The sequence below is a fragment of the Symphalangus syndactylus genome, chromosome 5, assembly GCF_028878055.3.
Source record: "Symphalangus syndactylus isolate Jambi chromosome 5, NHGRI_mSymSyn1-v2.1_pri, whole genome shotgun sequence".
Lineage (NCBI taxonomy): Eukaryota > Metazoa > Chordata > Mammalia > Primates > Hylobatidae > Symphalangus > Symphalangus syndactylus.
The window spans coordinates 143,291,758-143,319,386 of record NC_072427.2 but is presented as its reverse complement, the minus strand read 5'-3'; the positions used below and the strand labels follow the sequence as shown (position 1 = coordinate 143,319,386).

The 27,629-nt window shown below is 43.0% G+C and overlaps 1 protein-coding gene across 2 annotated transcripts; it reads left to right on the top strand.

The window, feature by feature from the left end:
• The first annotated feature begins 10,091 nt into the window (after nt 1-10,091).
• On the top strand, nt 10,092-26,810 carry DDX47 (DEAD-box helicase 47). Of its 2 annotated transcripts, XM_055280596.2 has the most exons (12): nt 10,103-10,308; nt 10,981-11,074; nt 17,718-17,906; nt 18,171-18,242; nt 18,472-18,590; nt 19,170-19,241; nt 19,727-19,843; nt 20,394-20,540; nt 21,063-21,200; nt 22,509-22,579; nt 23,760-23,889; nt 26,252-26,810. In XM_055280596.2, the coding sequence occupies exons 1-12, from the start codon at nt 10,222-10,224 to the stop codon at nt 26,381-26,383; spliced, it is 1,368 nt and encodes a 455-aa protein (XP_055136571.2). In that variant the 5' UTR covers nt 10,103-10,221; the 3' UTR covers nt 26,384-26,810. The 2 variants fall into 2 exon arrangements, with proteins under 2 accessions (XP_055136572.2, XP_055136571.2); XM_055280597.2 differs by lacking the exon at nt 20,394-20,540 and having other exon boundaries at nt 10,092-10,308.
• Nucleotides 26,811-27,629: the final 819 nt, after the last annotated feature.

Here is a 27,629-nt window from a genome sequence, read left to right as displayed (position 1 = left end):
TTCACATGCTTCTATTTTCAGTGTGGCTGGAAGCTGCTGTGTATTACACTCATTATTTCATTGTGGCCATGGTATCAGGATTGCCAAGGAACTTTATAAACAACTCCATTTCTAGTAATTTTTTTAAATTGTGTATGTATTTAAGGCTGGGCGCGATGGCTCATGCCTGTAATCCTAGCACTTTGGGAGGTGTGCTAGGATTACAGGTGAATCACTTAAGGCCAGGAGTCTGAGACCAGCCTGGCCAACGTGGAGAAACCCTGTCTCTACTAAAAACACAAAAAAATTAGTGCGTGCCTGTAATTCTAGCTACTTGGGAGAATGAGGCAGGAGAATCTCTCAAGCCTGGGAGGTGGAGGTTGCAATGAGCTGAGATTGCACCACTGCACTACAGCCTGGGTGAAAAAGTGAGACTCTGTCTCAAAAATAAAAAAAATTGTGTATACATTTAAAAAAACCTCACTTGTATGAAGGGAATGCAAGGAAACCAGGAAATGACTCAAAGCTGCCTTTTCCTTTACTACCTGGCCCATAACATGAACTGACCTTGAAACCCTAGCCTCCGAGGCTTTCTACGTAAGACTGTAACATAGCATTTGAATTTCCTGCTTATTGTTGACTGTAGGTTAAACCCATTCCTTATAAATTTTATTTGTATTATAGAACATCATTTGTCCTCTTCAGTTTAGTTCTCCGTCTGAGACACCAGATTTTTTTGGGAGCACTAGACATAAAAGTCTGTTATTTCTAGTGGATCTGGGGCTCAAGGGGCCAAATGGCAGGTCTGGTAGGAAAGTTGGCTTTTCTGCCACACTCCCACCCCAGCCCCTCTGTGCTGCTCCTAACCACTTCCTATGGACTGGTGTCCACCATGGAAGTGGCCACAGCTTTATTAAATTACCACATTCCTAGGTCAGTTTCTCTCTCTCTCTCTCTCTTTTTTTTTTTTCCAGATTCAGAAACTCCCTATGACCCCTATGATTAGTAAATAAATAGGCTCTGGGGATTTATTCATGCTAAGCACACTCACAGGAGACTAATCTACAAACCAGTCTCATTCACCCATTGGGCAAGTATTTTCTGATTTCCTATTCTATGTTAGGCAATGGGAAGTGCATTAGTGCACAGCACAGACGTGCTCTAGTCACTGTTCTGGTAACCCTTGCTGTCGCGTGGGAAATCAAACAACGATAAAATTCATTTTGAACTATGATGGTAGTGATGGAAAAGGAGGAGAAGTAGTGGGACTCCAGATGAATTTTGGCAGCAGAGTCTATAAGACTTGCTGATGTGGAGCCTGCGGGAAAGAAACAGGTGAGATGAAGAAGATAGAGAGAAAAGCAAGTGTTGGGGAGAAATCCACATGCTAAAGTTTTCATGTTCATTGGGAGATATGGCTAAGTTGAGGCTCAAAATGAATTACCCACAGAAGAGACACCCCTTGAAATGCATAGACTATGCAGGAGACAAAACAAGTTGGCTTAAGCTAATTGAAAATGTTACGAGTGTATCACCGATATTTCCATTTATCATAGTGGGGATAGCATAGTGACAATGTAGTATCAACACACTTGGGGCCGGGCGTGGTGGCTCACACCTGTAATCCTAGCACTTTGGGAGGCTGAGGCGGGAGAATCACTTGAGCTCATAGGTTCGAGACCAACCTGGGCAACATAGTGAGACCCTCGTCTTGATAAAAACAAAAACAACAGGGCCGGGTGCCATGGCTCACACTTGACCCAGAACTTTGGGAGGCTGAGGTGGTCAGATCACGAGGTCAGGAATTCAAGACTAGCCTGGCCAACACAGTGAAACCCCGTCTCTACTAAAGATACAAAAATTAGCTGGGCGTGGTGGCAGGTGCCTGTAATCCCAGCTACTTGGGAGGCTGAGGCAGGAGAATTGCTTGAACCCGGGAGACCGAGGTTGCAGTGAGCTGACATCACTCCACTGCACTCCAGCTGTGCGACAGAGCTAGACTCCATCTCAAAACAAACAAACAAACAAAAAACAACACAGAATCCCCCAAAACCCACACTAGGGATGGCACGGGAGGATGATAAGAGTGAGCTCTGGACCGGACTCCTGAGTGTAGGTCCTGGTTCCTACTACAGCCACTACCTTTTGAACATGACCACTTACCTTCCACATATTTGCCCCTCCTTCAGTGTTTCCTAGCTGTGTTAATGGTTCTGCCACTTTGCTACCTGCTCAAGCCAGAAATCTGGGAATCCCTGACACATTCCTGGCTTTCACCTTCCATGTTAAATCAGTCATGAGGATTTATCTAACCTGTATACACCCTTTAAGTGTCCATTGTTCTCCAACCCCACTGTTTCCTCTCTGCTCCAAAACGCCATCATCTTTTGCTCAAACAGCTGCTAGCTGATCTTCCGGCACCCCACTCCACTATCCAAACCATTCTCCACTGCAGCTGAGTGAGGAATCTTTTCAAATGCTTCCATGCTGAAATTTCTTCCACGGCTATTTATTGTCCTTAGAATAAAGTCCCACATCCCCAGATCCTTAACGTGCTCTATAAGGTCCTAGTCAGGTCCCTAACTGTACTTCCAGCTTTATCATAAATCACTGCCTTATAATTTCTATAACCGTCATTTGATTTTTTCCCCTGTAGGGGCTTAACTTGGAAGATTCTTTCTATCTGTAGACCACTCCCTACACCCCATGCAGCTAGTAAGTGCTGCCCAACTTTCAAGTCTCAGTTTAAAAGTCACAGGAAAGAGTGGGCATGGTGGCTCATGCCTGTAATCCCAGCACTTTGGGAGGCTGAGGTGGGCAGATCACCTGAGGTCAGGAGTTTGAGACCAGCCCGGCCAACATGGTGAAACCCCGTCTCCACTAAAATACAAAAATTAGCCAGGCAAAGTGGTGCACGCCTGTAATCCCAGCTACTCAGGAGGCTGAGGCAGGAGAATTGCTCGAACCTGGGAGGCTGAGGTTGCAGTGAGCCGAGATCTCACTACTGCACTCCAGCCTGGGCAACAAGAGCGAAACTCCATCTCGAAAACACAAACAAACAAATAAACAAACATTTAAAAAAAGGAAAAAGTTTCAAATTAAAAGCCAAAAGAAAAAGAAATCAACAAATAACAAGGACTAGTTATTTTTTCTCTCTAGACAAGAATTGGTTAGATAACTAAGTAAATTGTACTTGAACTGTCCCTTTTCTAGATTTTATGTAGACTGCTGTCTTCTCTCTCTCCCTGCATTATTACATCATCTGTGTATTCCTTTCTTCATCTGAACATACATATTCATAACAAGTTACCACTCAAGTCTAAAGACAATTTCCTGACTGATTACATTTTGTATGGGCTCCTTCTTGAATAAAGGACACTTTGTCACAAGTGAGCTTCCTCCAAAATAGACTTCCGGGTATGCAACTTCTCGGCCATTTCGTGCGGAAACTGATAACCAATTTTTGTTCGAGTCCTCCACAGAACTCTTGTCCCTAAGTTGGGGGCTCACTTTACTTTTGCTCCGGGAACCACCACCATCCCAACCTGCTGACCTCCACAGTGGTCCTGGGTTCCTGGCCTGGGCAGGCTTCCCCCACGTTCCTCACACCCTTCCCTTACCTGTGGGGTTCAGTAGACAGAATGCCTAGAGCCACAGTGCTTTTACAGATCTCCAAAAACAGGTTTTCATTTCTTTTAAAATCAAAAGAAGGCCAGGGCAGGGCACAGTGGCTCATGCCTGTAATCCCGGCACTTTGGGAGACCAAAGCAGGTGGATCACTTGAGATCAGGAGCTGGAGACTACCCTGGCCAACATGGTGAAATCCCACCTCTACTAAAAGCACAAAAATTAGCTGGGCATGGTGGCACATGCCTGTAGTCCCAGCTACTTGGGAGGCAAAGGTTGCAATGAGCCGAGATCATGCCACTGCCCTCCAGCCTGGGCGACAGAGTGAGACCTCATCTCAAAAAAAAAAGGGGGGGCCAGGTGGCTCACGCCTGTAATCCCATTGCTTTGGGAGGCCGAGGTGGGAGGATCACTTGAGTCCAGGAGTTCAAGTTTGCAGTGGCACAATCAGAACTCACTGTACTCCAGTCTGGGCAACAGAGAGAGCCTGTTTTTAAAAACTAAAAATAATAAAATAAAAAAAATTTTGTTAAGTCAAAGAACAGGTTTTAATACATAACATTAATATATTTGTCTGTATACTAATGCAGTTGTAAAATGTAATTTTTGATCCTTTTTTGTGGAAGAAGAGGTGCGTGGAGGCAAAGGAGCCTGGAGCTCATGAAAACCTTTGAGTAAGATGGGGTCAGGCCCTTCGACCTCTCCTTCTGGAGCCCATATATTGTTTCAGGCTTGCTTTTCCTCCCTCATCATTTAGAGTGTTTATTTAGATTTCCTCTTGAACCTTTCTCATTGTTCTGAAAGTACAGGATATGACATGGCTCAGTGACTAGAATGGACCTCTATTATTTCCATTCCCAGAATATAAATATCCAAACTGCTTCTAACCTGATAGGAATAGTCAAAAGCAGACAATCATCTCAGCTACTGCAGGCTTTCCTCTTTGGAACCCACCTATGGTCATCCTGTCAGTCTGACATGAATCTGGTCACTGGGGTGGCTGCTGTTCCAAGGCCCAAACTTTGTTGGCAGGAACGGACCAAAGAACTGAGCAGCGCTGACACTGCTGTCACTGCATGCCACGTCCTCTTCATGGCCCTCGATACCCTGGGGACACACACCAGAGGAATTTTTGAAAACAGCCTGTGTCTGAATTATCCAAGAACAAACAGAAAAGACTTGCTTGGCTAAAATCAACAGGGTTTTATGTTATAACTGCAGTCGAAAGGCTTAAATCAGTTCCCTTTAAAGAAGCAGGCACCCCCAGACATCTTAAGGGTGGTTCCTTTTCTTTTCTGTAACACATTTGAACAAAATTCAGGTAACTTCAGAAGGTATATGATATGCAAATGTATAGACCTTCCAGTTGTTTCCATCTGAGTCCCCCTTTTTAGGCTTTTTATCTCTGCTTCCCCTCGCTCCCCAATCAAGATCCTCTCCTCTCAGTTCTTCTTTCCCATTCCACTCTCCTAAATGCAATCAGAGGATGAGTCAAGGGGAAGCAAAATAAATACTGCAGCTGCTTTCTCTCTTTGTTTTTACAGAAAAGTCTGTGTGGCTGCTTTTGAAGAAGAAAGCTGCTTTCGATTATGTAAGATGATGTTCTGTTTGGTAAAAGTTTTGGTCTGGTCTCAAGAGGCTTGGCTTTTTTTTTTTTTTTTTTTCCTTTTTGAGATGCAGTCTTGCTCCGTCACCCAGGCTGGAGTGCAGCGGCATGATCTCGGCTTGCTGCAGCCTCCACCTCCCAGGTTCAAGCAATTCTCCTGCTTCAGCCTCCCGAGTAGCTGGGATTACAGGCGCACACTATGACACCAGGCTAATTTTTGTATTTTTAGTAGAGACGGGGTTTCAGCTTGATGGCCAGGCTGGTCTTGAACTCCTGGCCTCAGGCGATCCACCTGCCTCAGCCTCCCAGATTGCTGGCATTACAGGCGTGAGCCACTGCCCCTGGTCTAAGAGGCTTGGCTTCTAGTCTTGCCTCTTGTGATCTTTACTCTTTCTTTACTCTTGTGTCTCTTTACTCTCTGGGACTAGAGTTCCTCATCTGTCAAAAGAGGAATACAAACTCCCCAGCCGGTCTATGTAACAGAGAAGAGGAAGAGGAAGAGCCCAATTTAGCTGGGTAGCCTCTCTTTGGGAGAAGTTGACTTCCTCTTATCCCAAAGCATATATATTCACTTTGGAGACCATCTAGAGTGGCCCAATTCCAAGTCATAGGAGAATGAGACGGTAGCCACGAGGAGGGCTAAATAGAGAGATGGAATGCCTTAGACTGGGCTAGCGTAATTGCATGCCTGTGACTGCCAGATAGAACGAATTTCAGGGTGACCTGTTGTCTTATGCAGTATGTATTTTCTCTCCTTTCCTTTAACTTGGAGTGAACTAATGTAAAAAGACCAAAGGCCCCAGCCTATTCTGCAGGAGTGTAATCTTTATATATATATATAACATAAAAAATATATATATTTTAGACAGAGTCTCGCTTTGTTGCCCAGGCTGGTGTGCAGTGGCATGACCTCGGCTCACTGCAACCTCTGCCTCCCAGGTTCAAGCTATTCTCCTACCTCAGCCTCCCAAGTAGCTGGGATTACAGGCGTCTGCCATTATGCCTGGCTAATTTTTGTATTTTTAGTAGAGACGGGATTTCACCATGTTGGCTAAGCTGGTCTTGAACTCCTGACGTCAAATGATCCACCTGCCTTGGCATCCCAAAGTGCTGGGATTACAGGCGTGAGCCACTGTGCCCGGCCAGGAATGTAATCTTAAATATGGAAAAACCTCACTCCCTGAAAAACAAACAGTGAAGTCCTCTCTTGTCTGCTGTGGTTCCTGATCCCAACGCTTTGCTGTTTTACTTCAGCCAGGCAGCATTTCCAGAGCTTCCGCTTTTTGCCAGGCCCTGTACTTAGAGCCAGGGGTATGAAGATCATCCCTTGTCTCTTAGATTGTTGGGGACCAGCCTCAACACCACCCATAGGGTACCCAAAGTCCGGTGGCAACGAAGGAATGAGAAGAGACAGGTTAAGAGTGCATAAAGAGTGGGGGCCAGGGGGCCAACTGCAAAATGGAGGCTGCAAAAGGCCCAGAGTTCTGGTCTCCACACTATTTATTGAGTACAATCACTTAGATCTAAGAAGCAGATGTTTAGGGCGAACCAGTGAAAGGGAGGTAGTATGTCATAGGCATAACCTACAGCAACAGCGGTTTAAATGAATCTCCTTTGTGCTCAAACAGCATATCTTTAACTTATCGAAGAGTAGCTAGTGGGAGTGGGCTTAACTAGGAGCCTGAACGTCTGTCCACATTTCAATGCTTCAAAGGAGTGTCTTTCTCCTTGAACACAGTGTTTATAGATAAGAGAACAGGTTGCGCTCAGAGCGTGGGAACATAGTGACGATAAGAAGGTTTTCCTCCTCAGAGGCCTTTTGTGACTTTCCACACCTTATTGTCCAATATTTTTTTTTTTTTTTTTTTTTTTTTTTGAGACGGAGTCTTGCTCTTTCGCCCAGGCTGGAGTGCAGTGGCGCAATCTCGGCTCACTGCAAGCTCCGCGTCCCGGGTTCACGCCATTCTCCTGCCTCAGCCTCTCCGAGTAGCTGGGACTACAGGCTCCCGCCACCACGCCCGGCTAATTTTTTGTATTTTTTAGTAGAAACGGGGTTTCACCGTGGTCTCGATCTCCTGACCTTGTGATCCGCCCGCCTCGGCCTCCCAAAGTGCTGGGATTACAAGCGTGAGCCACCGCGCCCGGCCTGTCCCATATTTTTATGGCCAGTTTATGCAGGCACCCCACAAGCTCTTTTCCCAACATAGATCAGGGGTCCCCAGCCTCTGGGCCATGGACTGGTGCCAGTCCGTGGCCCATTAGGAACAGAGTTGCACAGCAGGAGGTGTGTAGCAGGTGAGCAAGCATTACTACCTGAGCTCTGCCTCCTGTTAAATCAGCTGCAGCATTAGATTCGCTTAGGAGCACAAACCCTATTGCAAGGGATCTAGGTTGCAAGTTTCTTATGAGAATCTAATGCCTGGTGATCTGTCACTGTCTCCCATTACCCCCAGATGGAAACATCTAGTTGCAGGAGAACAAGCTCAGGGCTATCACTAATTCCACATTATGGCAAGTTGTATAATTATTTCATTATATATTACAATGTAATAATAATAGAAATAAACTGCACAATAAATGTAATGTGCTTGAATCATCCTGAAACCATCCCCACCCCAATGCTGTGCAAAAAATGTCTTCCACGAAACCAGTCCTTGGTGCCAAAAAGGTTGGGGACCACTGTCTTAGATGGTCTCCTTTTCCCACTCTTTCTACAACGTATCTCCGTATAGAGTTAGAGTAATATTTTAAACGTGTAGAGCATGTCTCTTCCCTGCTCTAAACTCCCAGTGGCTTCCTTCTGCATTTAGGATAACATCCAAAACCCCAGACCTTTTATAACAAGGCCCTGCAGAGTCTGAGCTGAGCCCACTTCTCTGACTGCATCGTATCCTTTTTGTTGTTGTAGACACCGCTGTGATGCCTAAATCAGGGCCCTTTTCAGTTGTGGTGGTGGGGAGGTCGGCAGGCACATTGAGTTGAGTTCATCGCAATTCTCAGGTCAAGCACACTGGCATCACAAGTCCCCTCTCTTGCTTTGTGTATTTATTATCTTTTTTTTTTTTTTTTTTTTTTTTGAGACAGAGTCTTGCTCTGTCACCCAGGCTGGGGTGCAATTGCACTATGTTGGCACACTGCAACCTATGCCTCCCTGGTTCAAGCAATTCTCCTGCCCCAGCCCCCCGAGTAGCTGGGATTACAGGCACACGCCACCACGCCCGGCTAATTTTTGTATTTTTAGTAGAGACTGGATTTCACTATGTTGGCCAGGCTGATCTCGAACTCTTGACTTCGTGATCTATCCGCCTTGGCCTCCCAAAGTGCTAAGACACAGGTGTGAGCCACCGCGGCTGGCCTATTATCTTATACATTTAATTCTTTTATTCCCAATTCCCAATTTTATTCTAATTCTCCCTCTGCAGGCAACCATTCTAAAATATTTCAAGTGTATCTTCTGTTGGATGTGTTTTAGCAGAATGTGATATCTGTGGGCCTATATTTTAATATGCTTAATATATTTTACGCTTTTCTCACTCAGCACTAGGTTTTTGAGATCTAATCATATTGTTAAGGGCATGTTTGTAGACACCATGTTCACATTTTAACTATGCATTTTCCCAATGACGGACACCAGATTGCCCCCAACTTCCCATCCTCATGAATAAGACTGCAATGAGCACCCTGTGCAGTGGGAGACCCAGGTGACAGGCCACAGGAGGGCACTCGCTGGCCATGGGGCATGCAACATACAGCTCTGAATTTGCTGCTTTCCAGAATAGCCTTTAGTACCTTCACGGTCTTGGTGCTTGGAATTCTCTCACTCTGGAGTAATTATCTCCTGGGATCTTAAAGCGTTTTCTCCTGCTCAACGTTGAGGTCTGAACTCAAAGATCACTGTCTCAGAGAGGCCTTCCCAATCTCACACTTATCCCCACAACCCACCCTCCCCAGGTTACTGTGTCATTTTTACGTGAACAGGGTTTCACTCTGTCGCCCAGGCTGGAGTACAGTAGCACGATCTCCACTCACTGCAGCCTCAACCTCTGGGGTCAACTGATCCCTCAACCTCAGCCCCCTGAGTAGCTGGGATTACAGGCGCATGCCACCATGCATGTCCGGGTGATTTTTATATTTTTTGTAGACACGGGGTTCCGCCATGTTGCCCAGGCTGGTCTCGAACTCCTGGGCTCAAGTGATCCGTCCACCTCGGCCTCCCACAGTGCTGGGCTTACAGGCATGAGCACACCCAGCTACTTTGCACAATTTGAAATGATCTGTGACAGCATATTTATGATCTGTCTTCTTTTTCTCCACGAGGGCAGGGGTCGCTGTCCTATTCACCTGGGCATCTAGCATAGCCTTAGCAAATGGTAGGCTCTCAACATTATTGAATAAAGTAATGACATAATAAAAAAATAGTATTGTGATATCAATCCGTTCCAAACTCTATGGTTAGAAAAGAAGGGAACATAACTGGCGACACATGTAGGGAAGGCTCTTTAAAAGGGACCTAAAGGTCGGCCGGGCGCGGTGGTTCACGCTTGTAATCCCAGCACTTTGGGAGGCCGAGGCGGGCGGATCACAAGGTCAGGAGATCGAGACCACGGTGAAACCCCGTCTCTACTAAAAATACAAAAAATTAGTCCCAGCTACACGGAGAGGCTGAGGCAGGAGAATGGCGTGAACCCGGGAGGCGGAGCTTGCAGTGAGCCGAGATCGCGCCACTGCACTCCAGTCTGGGCGACAGAGCGAGACTCCGTCTCAAAAAAAAAAAAAAAAAAAGGGACCTAAAGGTCAACTGGAGTCCCTGGTGATCAGCCCCTTCTGCAATCGGATCTGTTCCGCAAGCCTACGCGCCCATATTCACTGGGCCCCACCCGCCTAGCGGACGGGTGCAATCCGCGGCAAGCCCGCAGGGGGCGCCCAGAGTACGCCGTCCGGGGAGAACTAAAACTACATTTCCCAGCATCCCGCGCGCCGCAGACCCACTTCCGGAGACCTCAGACAAGATGGCGGCACCCGAGGAACACGATTCTCCGACCGAAGCGTCCCAGCCGATGGTGGAAGAGGAGGAAACTAAAACATTTAAAGACCTGGTGAGAATGGATGACGCTGGCTTCTTTTATGTATTCTGGTGCTAGGCTCAGGCAGACCCCAGTTACCTTAGATCCCGCTCTGATAGTGTACAAAAGCATCTTGGGGCCTAGCTTGGGTTTTCCCGAGAATTTCAGAGGGCTGGGTTTCGGACGTGCTCTGAGTTTGGGTGGTGGGAGGGCTGCTGGGCCCTGAGACCCCCCCATTTGCCCTATTCGCCACTTTAGTGTGGCAACGTTTGTATGTGTCCAGGAGGTTGTACATATGAGGAATTGGTCTCTTTATAACTGGAGCTTTGGAGTCAGATGAACCAACCAGATTTGAATTTTGACCCAGTCTCTTACTGAGGACAAGTTGTTACCTCTCTGTGTTTCTCTTTCCACATCTGTAAATTGGGGATAGTAATAAGTATTTACCTCGCAGAATTGTTGTGACGATTAAATGAGATGATACATGTAAAGCACTTGGTCTTGGCCTTGGTGAGCAGAAAGTGTTCGTTAAGTCTTGAGCTACTGTCTCATGGTATAGTTAAAGAGTAGGCTCTGAGATGCACAGTAAATACCTTTTAAATCAAGTACGATGGTTGTACATGATGGTTCTGACAAAGTCAGTTAAGTAGGAGGGAGGTAGGGGTGTGCTGTTCTTGGCTAAGGTATATTTTTCTGAATTCTAAGGGTGTGACAGATGTGTTGTGTGAAGCTTGTGACCAGTTGGGATGGACAAAACCCACCAAGATCCAGATTGAAGCTATTCCTTTGGCCTTACAAGGTAGGTTGTATGACTTCGTACAGATTTAATATAAAGTTATCTCAATTAGATACTTACCCCTTTTGAAAGCTGTTGCTTGCATACTTCAGGTGAAATAAGGATATGGTCACTAAAGGTACAGTTTGGGTAATGGTATTTGAAAATGTCATTCTCCAGTTTTACTGAGCTTACTTTCTGTCTTAATAGCTGAAAGGGTTTGTTCTCTGCCACAGATGCTGACTTTAAGGAAGCCCTAGATTAAAGTATATTAACGACAATCTCGGTAGACTATGCATCAGTGGGCGCATACTTAGGGAAGGATGCCTGGAACACATATGTGTGTCTTGAGGAGTTGAGAATTCTTGCTGTGAGGCATGTTTATCAGATTTGTAAAAGAGTAGTTAAAGCAGACTGATGGCTACTGGAACTGAAACTAACGGGATGAACTTTTTTCTTTTTGAGATCTTTTTTTTAAGATGGAGTGTTTTTTGAGATAGAGTTTCGCTCTGTCGCCCAGGCTGGAGTGCAGTGGTGCGATCTTGGCTCACTGCAACCTCTGCCTCCCAGGTTCAAGCAACTCTCCCGCCTCCGCCTCCCAAGTAACAGATTACAGGCGCACCACCATTCCCGGCTAATTTTATATTTTTAGTAGAGACGGGGTTTCAGCATGTTGGCCAGGCTGGTCTCGAACTCCTGACCTCAAGTGATCTACCTGCCTTGGCCTCCCAAAGTGCTGGGATTACAGGTGTGAGCCACTACATCTGGCTGTAACAGGATGAACTATAATAGGAGTAGAAGTCCTGCTCTTAGATTCCTAAAGTATCAACTTTACAGGATTAGGGTGGGTGATAAAAGAGACCCAGAGGTCTTAGTTAACTGAAATCTATTAAGATCCTCAGAGAAAGTGAATGTAATCATAGCAATTATTATAAGAGGGGTAATGTGGCTAATTATTGTTAGTATTAATGTAGCTATTACTGTATTACTATATTATTAGTGATTAATGTAAGCTATAATTATTACTCATGAGTAATTAATGTAGCGATTATTATTGATAGTAATTGAAAAATTTAATGATTTGAAGAGCTGTCATGTGGAAAAGGGGTTAGCCTTACTCTACAAAATTCCATTTGCTCTTTCCATAAATAGTTACTATTTGTTGTAAATGTAAGGCACTGGAGGTTAACAGTCTATCCTCTCCAAGAGTCTATAATCTATTAAAGAGATAATTATAAATTTATAACAAGTTGAACAGGGACCTAAGAAAGTTACATTCAGAGTGCACTGAGGGAGAAGAGATTATTTCTAATTAGGATGGATTAGAGAAGATTTATTTCATTTTAGTTTTGGCTGGGGAGGTTGGGAAGACACGTGAGCTGAACCTTGAAGGATTTAGACATTCAGATATGATGGGAGGGGAGGACTTTCTAGGCATAGGGAACAGCTTGAAAAAAAGCTATCTGGAAAACATGGGCATGTATGGAGATTTGCAAGTACTTAGCAGAGTGGTGAAAAAGTTTAGTAAGGTGATTGGGGCCAGATTATGAAAGATTTGAGTGCTGGGTCAAGGAATTTAGTCTTCGTTTCATAGGCAGTGGGGCATTTTTGGAGATTAAGGATTTAGAGTTGTACTCTTGGAAGATTAATCTCATAGCTGTGAAAGATCATTAGAAACAAGAGACTGAGTTTGGGAAACCAATTAGTAGGTCTTTGTAATGATTTTTGCAATAAATAATGGGTAGGGTGGTGGTAGAATGAAAAAGAAAATGTTGGAAAAAGAATGATTATGATTTTACAACCAGTTAAGCAAGTGGAAGGCAAGGAAGGAGTGGGAAAAATCTAAGTTTCTAGGCTGTATGTTTAAGGCATATTATTGGTATACCACTGATACAAAAAGGGAACGGGGGAAAAAATTCAAGAAAGATGAGTTCAGTTGGAAGTAATTGATTTTGGATATCAACGAGATAGAGTTGACATTGTGGGAGGGGAATGGGGAAATGTTGCTCAGGGTACAGTTTCAGTTAGCTGGGATGGGTAAGTTCTGAAGATCTATTGAATAGCATGGTGACTACAGTTAATAATGTTTTGTGTATTTGAAAATTGCTAGGAGAGTGGATCTTAAATGTTCTCACCACAAAAATGACAAGTATGTGAGGTGACAGATATGTTAATAAGCTTGATTTAATCACTTCACAAAGTATACATATATCTAAACTTTGCATTGTATACCATAAGTATAATTTTTTGTGAATTAATAAAACTGGGGGACAATAAAAAAGAAAAAAAATACCCAGTTGGAATCCTTGGATTGGAACTTGATTGAGAGGCCAGAGCTGGATATAGACACAGTATCCAAAGAGCAGTTATAGCTGAGATTGGAAATGGATTAGATTGGCAAAGATGACAGAGGAAAATAGGAAGGTTCAACAGAGGGTTGAAAATCATGAGAGTATAGTTTCACACAAATTAGGGAAGGGAAAGTGTTTCAAGGAGGGGCTAGTAAACACTTCCAACTTATGCAGAGAAGTTTGGAGGATAAGGATAAAGACTGTGTAAAGGCCAGTGGTGGGAAAGAAGTATCAGCGGCCCGCGTTACTTTCAAATAGCAAGAAGCGTTCATGCATTTTAACTTTTCCAGCTTGCCCTACAGCATAGGTGAGAAGAAGGAGTCCAAATAGCTGGCAGTAATCCTAAAATTATTTTAATGTTTTCAGCCATAAGTTTAAATTTGATGCAGAAAAGAATAGGGAGGGGTCAGTGGAAGATTACTAGGAACTGACAGAAATGGTCACCAGGGAAAATGTCTTTGTCCTTATTCTTGGGTTTGTCTCATTCTAATGAGTAGTTTATAAATGCTTCATTTGAATCTATAGAAATGATTCAATAATCTAACTTTTGTTTTGTTGCTGTTGTTATTCGATTAAAATAACTTCTAAATTTGAATGTGGTACTAATGACGTTTTCAGTTTCTGCAAAGTTAATGAGCCCGGATTGTCCACTGTTCTTAAACCTTATAACAACTCGAATGGTAGGTAGGGATAATTAATTTATTAGTGAGGAAATTGAGACTCAGGGAGTTAAGTCCTTTGGCTAGAGTCACCTAACTAATTATTGCTAGAGCTGGAATTTGAACATAGAATCTTATAGCTCAGAAAACCTCTGTTAATGGACCTGCATCAAAGTTTGTTACTATCAAGAGATCAAAAGTTGTTTAATGGGCATGGTGGTTCATGCTTGTAATCCCAGGACTTTGGGAGGCTGAGGTGGGAGGATTGCTTGAGACCAGGAGTTTGAGACCTGCCTGGGCAACATAGTGAGACACCATCTATTTATGTCTGTTTCAGAGATCACTTAGAGTTGTCCTCAAGGAATTTCAAACAGTTTATTAGTGGCTGCCATATAGCAAGCACTTATGTTCAGTGCTAGCAACGTGGCAGGTCTATATGACAAAATTTATGCTACTCTTATGGAGTTTATGCATGCTGATATATTCTCTACAGGTTTAAACTGAAAAGGCTTAGAGGTTTCTTCAGAGATGAAGAAAGGAGATGACATAGAAAAATATATCAGTTTCACAAACTGAGGGTTGCTCTGAGGGACTTATTAAAAAACTGAAAGCAGTGCAGGCCTCAGCTGTGGGCAGCGAGCAGTGCTTATTGCTTCATGAACCAAGCGACTTCAGCTCCTTTACTTCCCTAAATCTTTCTTATGTACTCCTTTCTTCTGAAATGTTAAGATTACCTTGACAAAAAAAGGACAAATCCTAGCTCCCCCGCCCCCTGTTCCCGAAGGTGTATTGTGTTACACAGGCTGGGATGGCAATATTCCCAAGGAGTTGAGGAATAAAAAGCTTTGGGAATCATTTGCTTACACTGACCTTTATTTCTCAGATAGGTAGATGCTGTTGCAATTCATTGTTACCTACCCTGCCACTGGGAACATTAAAATAAGTAGATGAGTGAGACATTTTATCCCTGGATTGTCATTTGTCTGTAATCTTTAAAAAATCAGTCCATTGTCTGGTTTGACTTGTATTTCACATCTTGCATATGCTTTTGAATGGAAAACACTGATGTTAATGAAAAGAAGGCTAAAGAATAGAATTCACTAGGATACACTGTGTATTAGTCCTTTTTCACACTGCTGATAAAGACACACTGGAGACTGGGAAGAAAAAGAGGTTTAACTGGACTTACAGTTCTGTGTGTGGCTGGGGAGGCCCCAGAATCATGGCAGGAGGCAAAAGGCACTTATTACATGGTGGCGGCAAGAGAAAATGAGAGACATGCAAAAGCAGAAACCCCTGATAAAACCGTCAGATCTCGTGAGACATATTCACTACCATGAGAACAGTATGGGGGAAACTGCCTCCATGATTCAAATTATCTCCCACTGGGTCCCTCTCACAACATGTGGAAATTATGGGAGTACAATTCAAGATGAGATTTGGGTGGGGACACAGCCAAACCATATCACACTGTTGTCTGATCTGGCATGGCAGATCCTGGTTTAACTGATTAATGTTTAAGAGGTGGATCTTACAGGTACGTTCCACTTGATCAGTGACATTGAACACTACCGATCACTCTTCTTTCTTGAAGCTGCCTTCCTCCTTGATTTCCAGACAGCATTTTCTTCTGTCTTTCTAGCTGTTCTTTCTCAGTCTCTTCTTCTGGTTCTTTTCCCTTTGACTTATGATATTGATTCTGTCTTTACCCTTTTTTCTTACTCTGAAATACTACATAACATTTCTCATTCAGTCCTCAAGCTTAAACCCTGTCTGCATCAGTGAGTCTGTGTTCATCAGAATCAGCTGTGGAGCTTCTTTTTTTTTTTTAATAGAGATTTCTAGGTCCCAGCCAAGACCTACTGAATCAGAATTTCCAGGCATGGGACTGGGCATATATATATATATATATATATATATATATATGTAAGTCTCATAGATTATTTGGAAGCATCTGCCCCAGAGGGAGTACCAGTGGTAGGATACTTATGGCTCCCATGTCTGTTCTAACCCCCACTTTTTTCCTGAGCTCCAAACAAATATGTTCAACTGGTTTTTAGACATATCTCTAAACAAGTATGTCCAACTGGTTTTTAGACATATCTCTTTGAGTTTACTGCAGGCATCTTAAGTTCCAAGTTCCCTGTGTGGAAACCAAAGTCCTCATTTTCCTCACCAGGACTAATTTTTCTGTTGCCGATATCTCAGTTTTTGGGTTTTGAGTGTCCTGTACTAAAAATGTGTGAGTCACCCACATTTCATTTTGTTAGTTTCTGAATCTCATTCCTGTGCTCATCCCTGGCCTCCGTTCAGGCCACCATCATATCTCCCCTGAATTACATCCAGTGTCCCAGTTAAGCCTTTGTTTTCCCTGTTCTGGTCATTTAAGTCATTTCCGATTGTAAGTCATGTTCAGGTTATGTCAGGGAAAAGGGATTTGTTTATTGTAGGATTATCTTCTAGGTAAAGAAGACTTCTCAGCAGTTACACAGTCATAGAACAGGGGCAGCAACTGTAGGGGTCGTGATTTAATAGGGAGCATTCTCACTGGCCACTGTTGTAGTGCATAGCTACCTCATGGGCTACAGCCAGCTTGGAGTTAGTGATCTCGACTCAGGAGTTAATTTCTAAGTCTTATAAGTTGTGGCTTGAGTGGTGATAACAATCAGAGGTGACCTGTTCTTAAAGGATTACTTAGAGCATTCTTCCCTCAGAAGGAGCAGTAACTGGCATGCACTGTTAAGTTCCTTGGCTCCTCCTTATGCCATCAGGCCTAGAGTTTATCTTCCTAAACAGTAATATTGATCATGATATTCCCTGTTTAAAATCCTCCAATTCCCTCTTATAGGAAAACATCAAAACTCTAGCCTCATTCTTCTGTCTTTCTCCCTTAACACTTCTGTGTTCTAGCCACATTGTACTTCTCAGCCTAACTATGCATGCTATGTTCTTTTTATTTTTTGAGACGGAGTTTCGCTCTTGTTGCCCAGGCTGGAGTGCAGTGGCGCGATCTCCGCTTACCGCTGCCACAACCTCCGCCTTCCGGGTTCAAGCAATTCTCCTGCCTCAGCCTTCCAAGTAGCTGGGATTACAGGCATGCACCACCATGCCTGGGTAATTTTGTGTTTTTAGTGGAGACAGGGTTTTTCCTTGTTGGTCAGGCTGGTCTCGAACTCCCAACCTCAGGTGATCTGCCTGGCTCGGCCTCCCAAAGTGCTGGGGTTACAGGTGTGAGCTACCGTGCCCAGCCAGCATGCTATGTTCTTTAAAGCCTTAATTCTCTTTCCTTTTACAGGAATACCCTTTCTTCCCTTCTCTGCTTACTTCCAGGTTTAACTCACTTATCACCTCTGTTAGCCTTTCCTGACTCTTCTGGGCAGTAGTTACTTTTCCTTGTGTTCTCGCTGTATTTTGCAGGGGCTTATATTCAAACTCTTATCACATTATAATGCATTTGTATATTTGTCTGTCTCACCACTGGGTTTTGAGCTTATCTAAGAGAGACACCATGTCTTTTCTGTTTATCCAACTTTCCTCTCTCCCCAGTTCATCAGATATTTATTAAGCGTCTACTTTGTGCCCAGCATTGTGTCATTGTAGAAAACACAGAAATAGTGCAAAGAGCTTACTTGGCTGTTGAATTTCTTTTTCTTCTAGGTCGTGATATCATTGGGCTTGCAGAAACTGGCTCTGGAAAGACAGGGGCCTTTGCTTTGCCCATTCTAAATGCACTTCTGGAGACCCCACAGCGTTTGTTTGCCCTAGTTCTTACCCCGACTCGGGAGCTGGCCTTTCAGATCTCAGAGCAGTTTGAAGCCCTGGGGTCCTCTATTGGAGTGCAGAGTGGTAAGTGTCTGAGAGGGAAGGGATCCTAGGTTGCCATCACAAGTGAAGAATGAGTGTGGAGGAAGGAGAATGGAGGAAAGTATTACTAGCATAATTAATTTATTGACCTAAAGAGCTAATGTGTTGTATTTGAGCTTTGGGAAGAGTATTAATTGTAAGGGAAGAACAAATCTAAGTAGAAATCTGGCATTGGCTTTAAAAGATGTTCAGTGGACTGTGGAAAAAATTAAGGATCTCGTCTCTATGTTCTTTTTCTCTCTGTAGCTGTGATTGTAGGTGGAATTGATTCAATGTCTCAATCTTTGGCCCTTGCAAAAAAACCACATATAATAATAGGTGAGTAACTGACGAAGGTAAAAGACACTGGCAGTGATGAATTGGAGAAAATCTACCAGTGTTGCATGGAAAGACTTTGAGAAACAGATTTTGTAACCCTGTTAAATTTTTTAATTTCTTAAGTTAAATTTGGTGGAGAGCTGTGGGTGGGGCAGATAAGTTTATTTGTTTTTTGTTTTTTTTGTCTTGCTCTGAAACATCACTGTTTCTCCTCAACCTTTCTTGGTAGCAACTCCTGGTCGACTGATTGACCACTTGGAAAATACGAAAGGTTTCAACTTGAGAGCTCTCAAATACTTGGTCATGGATGAAGCCGACCGAATACTGAATATGGATTTTGAGACAGAGGTGAGCTCTCAATTTCTTTCCTCCTCTTAGAGCATCTCAAGGTTTCTGTTTCAAAATTTGGTTCATTGCCCACTTGTTTTATGTAGAACATTGCATCAGTATCAGTTTCATTCTTGATATTCTTCAAATTGCAGTTTCTCAGCACCCTTTTATCTTTAGAATATAGTCTGACTCTCTGACTCCAGAAATGGGAAATACCAAAACCGGATTTTCTTTTCCATTTCATTTAATTTAGACCTTGACCTCCACCCTGAAATATCTTTATTTTCTTTGATGACCCACTAATCCCAGCTTACTTAGTTGATTAATACTTTTTCTTGACTTTTCTCTTAAATCAGCTCTGGTCTACTAATTTAAACTGTTCTTTTCTCAGAAAGGTATTTTTTTTAATAGTATTTGGTAGGGTATCAGATAGTAAATATTCAGTAAACTTTAGCTGAATCGAATTGAATTTTCGAGTCCCAAATCTTCACAGTGATATATTTAGTTTGTTAGTGTCTACCTCCTTCACTACCTAGAGGATTTGCAGCTCTTCCAGTCTGAATATCATACTGGCATCTTTTCCTCTTTGTGCTTTAGGTTGACAAGATCCTCAAAGTGATTCCTCGAGATCGGAAAACATTCCTCTTCTCTGCCACCATGACCAAGAAGGTGAAATTTGCTAGGACTTTTGTTTCTTCTTTATGAGAATTGATACATAAAGTAAATAGTAATAACAATAAGTAAAAATAAATTGCTTTAGTCCGTTTTCACACTGCTATAAATAACTATCTGAGACTAGGTAATTTATACAGAAAAGAGGTTTAATTGACTCTCAGTTCCACATGGCTGGGAAGACCTCAGGAAACTTACAATTGTGGCAGAAGGCGAAGGGGAAGCAAGGCACGTCTTACATGGCGGCAGGAGGTGGGGGCAGTGCCACACTTTAAAACCGTCAGAAATTGTGAGAACTCACTATCATGAGAACTGCAATGGGGAAAACCACCTCCATGATCCAATCACCTCACACCAGGTCCCTCCCATGTCGTGGGGATTACAGTTCAACGTGAGATTTGGGTGGGGACACAGAGCCAAACCATGTCATAAATAAAGAGTGTTTAGGCATCAGTGTGCTATTCTGGATCTTCTTCCTTCAGGTTCAAAAACTTCAGCGAGCAGCTCTGAAGAATCCTGTGAAATGTGCTGTTTCCTCTAAATACCAAACAGTTGAAAAATTACAGCAATATTATATTTTTATTCCCTCTAAATTCAAGGTAAAATGTTTACTTTGATCATTCCTGCCTCTCCCTCTTCTTTTCACCAAAGCATCTGAAAATGTGTCAACTCTTGATTAGGTAAGAGCTGTAATGCAGATTGGCATCCTGTCTGTTTGCTTTAGAGTGCATATCTTGCTTATATTATCACCGATAAGCCAGACATGCCAGGAATTCACAACACATTAAACCACAATACTGAGGTCATGATGTAATCATATAGTTCCTTCCCATCCCCATCCTTGAGGTAATTTTTCCTTTGTCTGCTTATTATGTGGCTTTTATTTAGGATGAAGCCCCTGGTTTTGTGCTTTGATATAAGGACTTCTCCTGTTTGCTGAGTACAGATCTCCTGCCTGCCTTTAGGCTAAGTGGGGAATATGTGGTTCACAGAGATGATAATGCTGGTTAAGGAATGCAAAGCTGGCAGCTGGAGGTCTGGATAATTGAAAAGCGACTATAGGCTTAGTCTTTACCTTATGTATATGCCAGGTCTCCAATCCTGCCTCCCATGTTCAATGACGTACATTGTTTTGGGTTTGTAACTTAGGATACCTACCTGGTTTATATTCTAAATGAGTTGGCTGGAAACTCCTTTATGATATTCTGCAGCACCTGTAATAATACCCAGAGAACAGCTTTGCTACTGCGAAATCTTGGCTTCACTGCCATCCCCCTCCATGGACAAATGAGTCAGGTAAGGATTCATCATCATCATCAGCCATGCACTGGTGGCGTGAGCGAGATAAACCTCTTAACAGTAGGTTTGTACAATAAGGACATAGGGCACCGATGCCTGTTTCCATAATTGTTGTAATTTTATGGGCTTTGCAGTGTTGCTCTAGATACTTACTTTCTCCTTTCAGGGTAGCGAGAGGCTCCCATTAGAATATTTCATATGTAGCTGTCTGGTTTGCAAGCTGTTGAGTTGATTTATTCAGCCCTAGTGGTAATAATGACTCTGGTCTCTAAAAACATTAATAAATTATTTCCCAGTTACCTTTCTATCATGTCAAACTACCCTTATTTTGTATCATATATTTTTTAAATTTTTTGTTGCTTCCTTATTTCTGTTTTGACCTGTGAAGCCCCATTCAAAACTTAGGGGGAAAAAAACTTCAAAAAATTTATGTCTGTTTGTTCTCGTGTTTGTCTATTTTGTGTTTTGTATTGCAAAACATATGTTAAGTTTTCCAACATTTCTTTTTCATTATCTCAGAGTAAGCGTCTAGGATCCCTTAATAAGTTTAAGGCCAAGGCCCGTTCCATTCTTCTAGCAACTGACGTTGCCAGCCGAGGTTTGGACATACCTCATGTAGATGTAGTTGTCAACTTTGACATTCCTACCCATTCCAAGGTGAGTCCTATTGCTAACTTGCCTTTCTAGTCCTAAAGTGTATTTCTTAATGGAGTGTCTTCTGTCTTTCCTTAGTTACAGCAATTTTTTTGTTCCTGGTTAATTAAGTATCAAAAAACAAGAAAGCCCTTGATTAGTTCATTCACATCATCTTGCACAGGCCTGTGTATGTAACATTAATACATATGAAAGAGGTAGCCAAGGAGAGTTATTAGATGCTCATAGAAGGGGCTGGTGCAACACATACTGATCCTGTCACTGTCATTTCTTGAGAATGACAGCTTGCAGTTTTTTCGAGGCGGAGTCTTGCTCTGTCACCCAGTCTGGAGTGCAGTGGCGCAATCTCGGCTCACTGCACGCTCTGCCTCCTAGGTTCACGCCATTCTCCTGCCTCAGCCTCCTGAGTAGCTGGGACTACAGGCGCCCACCACATGCCTGGCTAATTTTTTGTATTTTTAGTAGAGACGGGGTTTCACCGTGTTAGTCAGGACGGTCTTGATCTCCTGACCTTGTGATCTGCCCGCCTCGGCCTCCCAAAGTGCTGGGATTACAGGCGTGAGCCACTGCGCCCAGCCTACAGCTTGTAGTGCTTAGTGTGTCTCAAGGTTTCTCAGCCTTGGCACTAGTAACATTTTAAGCTTTTGAATTCTTTGTTGTGGGGGTTGTTCTTTGAGTTGAAGGATTCCTAGTAGCATTCCTGGCCTTTACCCACTAGATAACAGCATCACACACTCTTCCACTTGTGATAATCAGAAATATTTCCAGACATTACCAGTGTCCCTTGAGGATGACAGAATCACCCCTGGATGAGAACTGGTGTGTCTCTTGTCTTTGTATTTAACTGCTGTAGACAAGATGCTGTCTCATTTGATTTTCGTAACAACTCTGTAATTTGGGCATGTATTTCTATTCCTGTTCAATAGATAGAAACCAAGGTTCAGAGAGGTTATGTAATTTGCAGGTAATTGTCTAACTGGCAGATGGGAAGGACCAGAGCTGTAACCAAGCTCTGCCTCGAGATCCAGTGCTGTTTTTTAAAATACCGTGCAGCCTGCGACCATGTAGATATGCTTTGTAGATGTATCTGTCTGTGAAAGAAGGGAAAGCGTTGGATCAATTTTGTGCTGCAAGGAGAATAAAAAAGATGAAGTAGATTTGTCTCAACAAATTGCCCAGGCCATTTATTTTCTCCATGTTACGACATGAATCTGTTTTCTTTGAAAGGTTTTACAGCAGGACTTTGCATATGTAGTTTTTTTTAAACTTATAATCCATATAACTTGAATTTATTTACCCTTTTTGTTTTAGGATTACATCCATCGAGTAGGTCGAACAGCTAGAGCTGGGCGCTCTGGAAAGGCTATTACTTTTGTCACACAGTAAGTAAATCAGCTTTAGGGGCAGAGCAATGTAGAAAAAAGAGCAGAACTTTCGAGCCACTGGCTGAGAACCTGACACTACCATTTACTACACTAATCACTTTCATACTGAAAACCAGGATGAAGGAGTTAAAAGATGGGAATAATAATACCTATGTAGCAGGGTTTTGGTGAAAATTGGAGATTATACATGTAAAAGATCTAGTATAGTATTTGGCATGTAGAATGGTACCTAGAGCTGGAGAGCAATTGCCTTTGTGTCAACTCAGAAAGTATTAGAATAACTATTTCCAATTTTTTTTTTTTTTTAAGAAACAAATTTTTATGTACCCAAGGCTGTTCTGTGAACAAATACCTTGAGGGATTTTCTCCCTCCCTCCTTTTCTTTTCTTTTTTTTTTTATTTGTCTCGCTCTGTTGCCTAGGCTGGAGTGCAGTGGTGCAATCTTGGCTAAGTGCACCTTCCACCCTCTGGGCTCAAGCAATCCTTCTACCCCACCTTAGCCTCCCAAATAGCTGGGACCACAGGTGCATGCCAGCACACCTGGCCTTTTACAAAATATTTTTAGTAGAGACAGGGTTTTGTCATGTTGCCCAGGCTGGTCTTGAACTCCTGAGCTCAAGCTATCCACCTGCCTCAGCCTCTCATAGTGCTGGGATTACAGGCGCGAGCCACCTGCCTGGCTGATTTTTGTTTCTTTTTTTTTTTTCAGCAGCTAGGTTTCACTCTGTTGTCCAGGCTGGAGTGCAGTGTCTTGATCATAGCTCGCTGCAGCTTCAAACTCCCGGGCTCAAGTAGTCCTCATGCCTCAGCCTCCTGAATGGCTGGGACTATAGGCACATGCCACCATGGTTGGCTAATTTTTAATTTTTTATAGAGATGGCATCTCACTATGTTGTCCAGGCTGGTCTGGAACTCCTGGTCTCTAGTGATTCTCCTGCTTTGACCTCCCAAAGCATTGGGATTACAGATGCAAGCCACCATGCCTGGCCCCCCTTGAGTGATTTTCTAATGGGCTATGCACAGAGATTGCACTTACCCCTATTTAGAAAAGAAATAATATGTTCAATATTGTTTAAACCTGTGGTTCCTATTGCGTTGTATCATATAATAATAGTTTGGGAATGGACAGGCATTTGCGTTACCAGGCAACCAAAGCTGTGCAGTTTTCCTTCCTCAGGTATGATGTGGAACTCTTCCAGCGCATAGAATACTTAATTGGGAAGAAACTGCCAGTCTTTCCAACACAGGATGATGAGGTTATGATGCTGACAGAACGCGTCGCTGAAGCCCAAAGATTTGCCCGAATGGTATGCATCTTTCTTTTCTCACCAGTGTCTGTGCAAACAGTGTTAACTGTGTGCCACTTTATTATATTAACCCTCATACTAGACTGCAGAAGCTGGGTATGATTTTATTCCAAATTTAAGATGAGCAAACTAAGGTGCAGAGATGGTAGGTAATTTGCATTAGACCATACAACCAAATGGTTGAATCAAGGCTTGGCCTCATTCTGACATTCACACATTCACAGCAACTGTTCATGTGTCACATGTGGCGAGATAATTCATCAGACTTGAGGTCAGAAGATCCAGCTGTGAACTCTGTGAGCTTGGGAAATTTGCCTAATTTCTCAGAATCAGAATCAGTTTCTCACCTGTAAATTGGGAATAATACTTGCCTGAATACCTTATGGGGTTTGTTTTTTTTTTTTTTTGAGACGGAGTCTCGCTCTGTCGCCCAGGCTGGAGTGCAGCGGTGCAATCTCGGCTCACTGCAAGCTCAGCTTCCCGGGTTCACGCCATTCTCCTGCCTCAGCCTCTCTGAGTAGCTGGGACTACAGGCGCCCGCCACCACGCCCGGCTAATTTTTTTTTTGTATTTTTAGTAGAGACGGGGTTTCACCATGGTCTCGATCTCCTGACCTCGTGATCCGCCCGCCTCGGCCTCCCAAAATACTGGGATTACAAGCGTGAGCCACCGCGCCCGGCCCCTTATGGGGTTTTATGAGCACCAGAGAAGCTAATATAAACTCCATAGTTACTAGTAGGGGTTGATCATACCTAATCCAAAAATATGAAATCCAAAACCAAGATACAAAACTTTTCTTTTTTTTTTTTTTTTTTTTTTTTGAGATGGAGTTTCACTCTTGTTGCCCAGGCTGGAGTGCGATGGTGCAATCTCGGCTCACTGCAACCTCCACCTCCCGGATTCAAGCGATTCTCCTGCCTCAGCCTCCCGATTACAGGCATGCGCCACCATGCCCAGCTAATTGTGTATTTTTAGTAGAGATGGGGGTTTCTCCATTTTGGTCAGGCTGGTCTCGAACTTCTGACCTCAGGTAATCTGCCCACCTCGGCCTCACAAAGTGCTGGGATTACAGGCTTGAGCCACCGTGCCCAGCGATCCAAAACTTTTTGAGTGCCAAAAGGATTGCCACAAGTGGAGAATTCCGTGCCTGACCTCATGTGACAGGTTGCTATCGAGACACAGTCAAAATGTTTTTAATGCACAAAAATATTAAAAATATTGTGTAAAATTACCTTCAGACAATTAAAAATATTGTGTAAAATTACCTTCATATATAAGGTATATATGAAACAAGTGAATTTTGTGTTTAGAATTGAGTCCCGTCTCCAAGAGAGCTCATTATGTATCTGCAAATATTCTAGAATTAGAAAAAATCTGAAATCCGAAATACTGCTGGTCCCAAGCATTTCAGATAAGGGATACTGACCCTGTAGTAGTAGTCACAGTAATAGTGGTGATGAGAAGATTCTAGAGGAAAACCATTGGAAGTGCTGCCTGCTTTCTGGAGTTCTGGTCTGAGGGATGGAGAAACTTTGCCCATAGTTTGTTTTTGGGGTAGCTGAGGTGCAGATCTGGTTTTTATTCTGCCCACATGGGATTGTTTTGTTTGTAAAAGTATTACATGTGCATTGGGAAAAAAATTCAAAAAATACAGATAGAATTAAAGTAGTAAGTGAAAGGGTAAACCATTCCCCACAGAAAACCATTGATAACATTTGGCTGTTTTTCTTTCTTTAGCCATAATTAGACTTTATCTAATTATATAGGATTAACATTTTTCTGTTTCAACAAATACAGATTCATGTGATCGTTTCTTAATGGCTATAAAGAATTCCATCATGTGTGTGAAATACTTACATTCATGGATGCTTATGCTTTTTTCCAGTTTTTTTCTACTTTGGTACAGTGTTAAACACCCTACTTTGTACAGCTTTGCATATTTACGTCCTTAGAATAAATTCCTAGAAGTGGACTTGTTGGGCCAAGGGATATACACAGTTAAAATTTGAATTCATACAGAATGCCAAATTGCCCCCCACCCCAAGAAAAGCTATAGCAGATTGTACTATAAGTGACAATATATGTGAATTTTTCTACACCTTGGCCAATACTGGGGATTACCCTTCTCTTAAGTCTTTGCCAATCTGCCATGTGAAACTAAAACCTTATTATCTTAATGTTCACGTTTTGATTGCTAATAAGGTTAACATCTTTGTATATTTGGAGTTGGGTCTCATTCCTTTGCTAATGTCAGGCATCAGCAAGTTACTTGATACTTGATCTTAAGGAGAGGGGACTAGAATGAGTAACCTTCAGGGCCAGTAATTCATTTTCAATCCCATCCTCTCTTTTTTTCTTGCAGGAGTTAAGGGAGCATGGAGAAAAGAAGAAACGCTCGCGAGAGGATGCTGGAGATAATGATGATACAGAGGGTGCTATTGGTGTCAGGAACAAGGTGGCTGGAGGAAAAATGAAGAAGCGGAAAGGCCGTTAATCACTTTTATGAAGGCTCGAGTTCTGCTGTTCTGTAAAAGAGAATTGGAGAATGAAACCTGCTCCAACAGAGATCATGAGACTGAAATCGGTCAGAATTGTGTCCAGAATGTGCTCAGTGAATTCCGTACTCTTCCCCATTCTGGGCTGGAGTTTACTGCAGAGTAATTCTTACAGTGCTGATGTCAACACTGTTACTTTTCTTCAACTTTGATTCCTTGCTCATGACATGAGTAGGATGTGCTCTTCTGTCACTTCACACAGACCTTTTGCCTTTTTTAGCTGCAAGTCAAGGACTAGGTTGATGATGCCCATGACCTGTAATTGTAAAGAAGCTTGGACATCTGCAAATGATATTTAAGCCATCTTGGCTTGTGCTTTATTCAAACTAATGTGAAACAATAAATTTAAATATTATTTTTAAAAGATTCAAACTCCTTAAAGACCTTGGTGTTAAAGGGCCTTATAGATTTAAATAAGATCTTGTTAATAGGTAAGAACCTGACAGTGTTGATTACATGGCAAATTCATTGGTTGTCCTAATTAAGATAAATATTTATTACTTTAAAAAATCAACAAGGAAACAAGATGATGGATAGCTTTGAAAGGGAAGTCCTGGCCGGGCGTGGTGGCTCACGCCTGTAATCCCAGCACTTTGGGAGGCCAAGGCGGGCAGATGACGAGGTCAGGAGATCGAGACCATCCTGGCTAACACCGTGAAACCCTGTCTCTACTAAAAATACAAAAAAAAAAAAAATTAGCCAGGTGTGGTGGCGGGCGCCTGTAGTCCCAGCTACTCGGGAGGCTGAGGCAGGAGAATGGCGTGAACCCGGGAGGCGGAGCTTGCAGTGAGCCTAGATCGTGCCATTGCACACTCCAGCCTGGACGACAGCGAGACTCCGTCTCCAAAAAAAGAGAAGTTCTACTTAAAAGGAGGTTGTGTTTTTCTTGCGGATGGAGCAAAGTCTATCAGTAAGGCAGCAGAGGTCTTTAAAATCCCTAAATAGATTTATTTCCTTCATTCCCTCAATTAAGCAGGTGATTAGGAAGACTGGTTTCTCATGTGGACTCTTTTTTTTTTTAGATAATCTTGCTCTGTCATCCAGGATGGAGTGCAGTGGTATGACCTCAGCTCAGTGCAGCCTTGACCTTCCAGGCTCAAGTGATCTCCCACCTCAGCCTCCTGAGTAGCTGGGACCACAGGCACACGCCATCACGCCTGGCTGATTTTTATATTTTTTGTAGAG

Bases quoted from the DNA above. Each gene is read 5' to 3' on its own strand.
- DDX47 (XM_055280596.2), top strand. From the start codon at position 10,222: ATGGCGGCACCCGAGGAACACGATTCTCCGACCGAAGCGTCCCAGCCG. The intron at 17,907-18,170 runs GTAAGTGTCTGA...TTCTCTCTGTAG, and splicing joins CTCTATTGGAGTGCAGAGTG to CTGTGATTGTAGGTGGAATT. The intron at 19,242-19,726 runs GTGAAATTTGCT...TTCTTCCTTCAG, and splicing joins CTGCCACCATGACCAAGAAG to GTTCAAAAACTTCAGCGAGC.